General features: G+C 37.2%; 1 protein-coding gene across 1 annotated transcript in view; it reads right to left on the reverse strand.

Annotated features, from left to right (window-relative positions):
- bent (projectin protein bent) overlaps positions 1 to 930 on the reverse strand; it is a 162624-nt gene that overhangs the window by 80327 nt on the left and 81367 nt on the right. The window contains exons 153-154 of the mRNA XM_013319211.1: positions 349 to 518; positions 4 to 79 (exon numbers count right to left, since the gene is read on the reverse strand). Coding sequence (XP_013174665.1) covers positions 4 to 79; positions 349 to 518 — 246 coding nt within the window. The remainder of the gene's footprint in view (positions 1 to 3; positions 80 to 348; positions 519 to 930) is intronic.

Genomic DNA, 930 nt, shown 5'->3' on the forward strand with positions numbered 1-930 from the left:
GGCTTCTCAATGTAGCGGCGGTCACCCGAGTGCAGGAACTTGTGCGCCAGCTGAGCCTGCTCCGCGCTTATCACCTCGCCTACATCAACACACATATTCAATAAAAAAATCAAATCCAAATTAGTTTTTTTATTAATAAACTATCCATGAGCAACAAAGACAAGGGGAAGCTCCCTTCTAATAGAAAATTGAAATTACTTTGAATAAGACAATATTTATGTTACCTTCCTCCTAGACCTAGTCTAGATCGGCTGGCAACGCCTATAAAACCTATATAACCCCCATTACACTTATGATCAAACTAAATCAAACCTTATTGCATAAGACATAAAGTCTACATTCGCTTACCTTCAACAATAACGACGCAGGATGTCTCATCAGTGCCGTGCACGTTGGTGGCGACACATGTGTACTTGCCGCTGTCCTCAGGCCGGCAGTCAACTATCTCCATTGTCACCACACCGTCAGAGTGTGTCATGTTGTAGTCGTACTTGGATAACTCGCGTTTATCCTTGTACCTGAAGGTTACATTTAACTGTTAGGTTAGTTCTCAAGTTAGTAAGTTCATGCTTTTTTCTTCTAAATTTGCCGTACGAAATGAGTAATTTTAAATGCACCTTTTGAATATACTTCTGACGCACATGAAATATAAGTAAACATACATAATTTTCTTAACTAAATTAGAAGTTTAAATAGTTAAGTAAATATATATTAACATACTGGGAAATTAGTTACTTAAACTAAGGCTCAACTTATAAATAGCCTTAATTGTCACTTATTATCTGTAAGTCTACGATATTCATAAATAAATAGATAATACTAGCTGTCGCCCGCGACTCCGTCGGCATGGAATGAAAAAAAAGTTTATTAGTTCCCTGCAATTATTCGACTTTTTCTCACTTTTGAAACCTAGACCTCCACGAATATTTT

This window comes from Papilio xuthus, unplaced genomic scaffold (assembly GCF_000836235.2).
Source record: "Papilio xuthus unplaced genomic scaffold, Pxut_1.1 DF826159.1, whole genome shotgun sequence".
Lineage (NCBI taxonomy): Eukaryota > Metazoa > Arthropoda > Insecta > Lepidoptera > Papilionidae > Papilio > Papilio xuthus.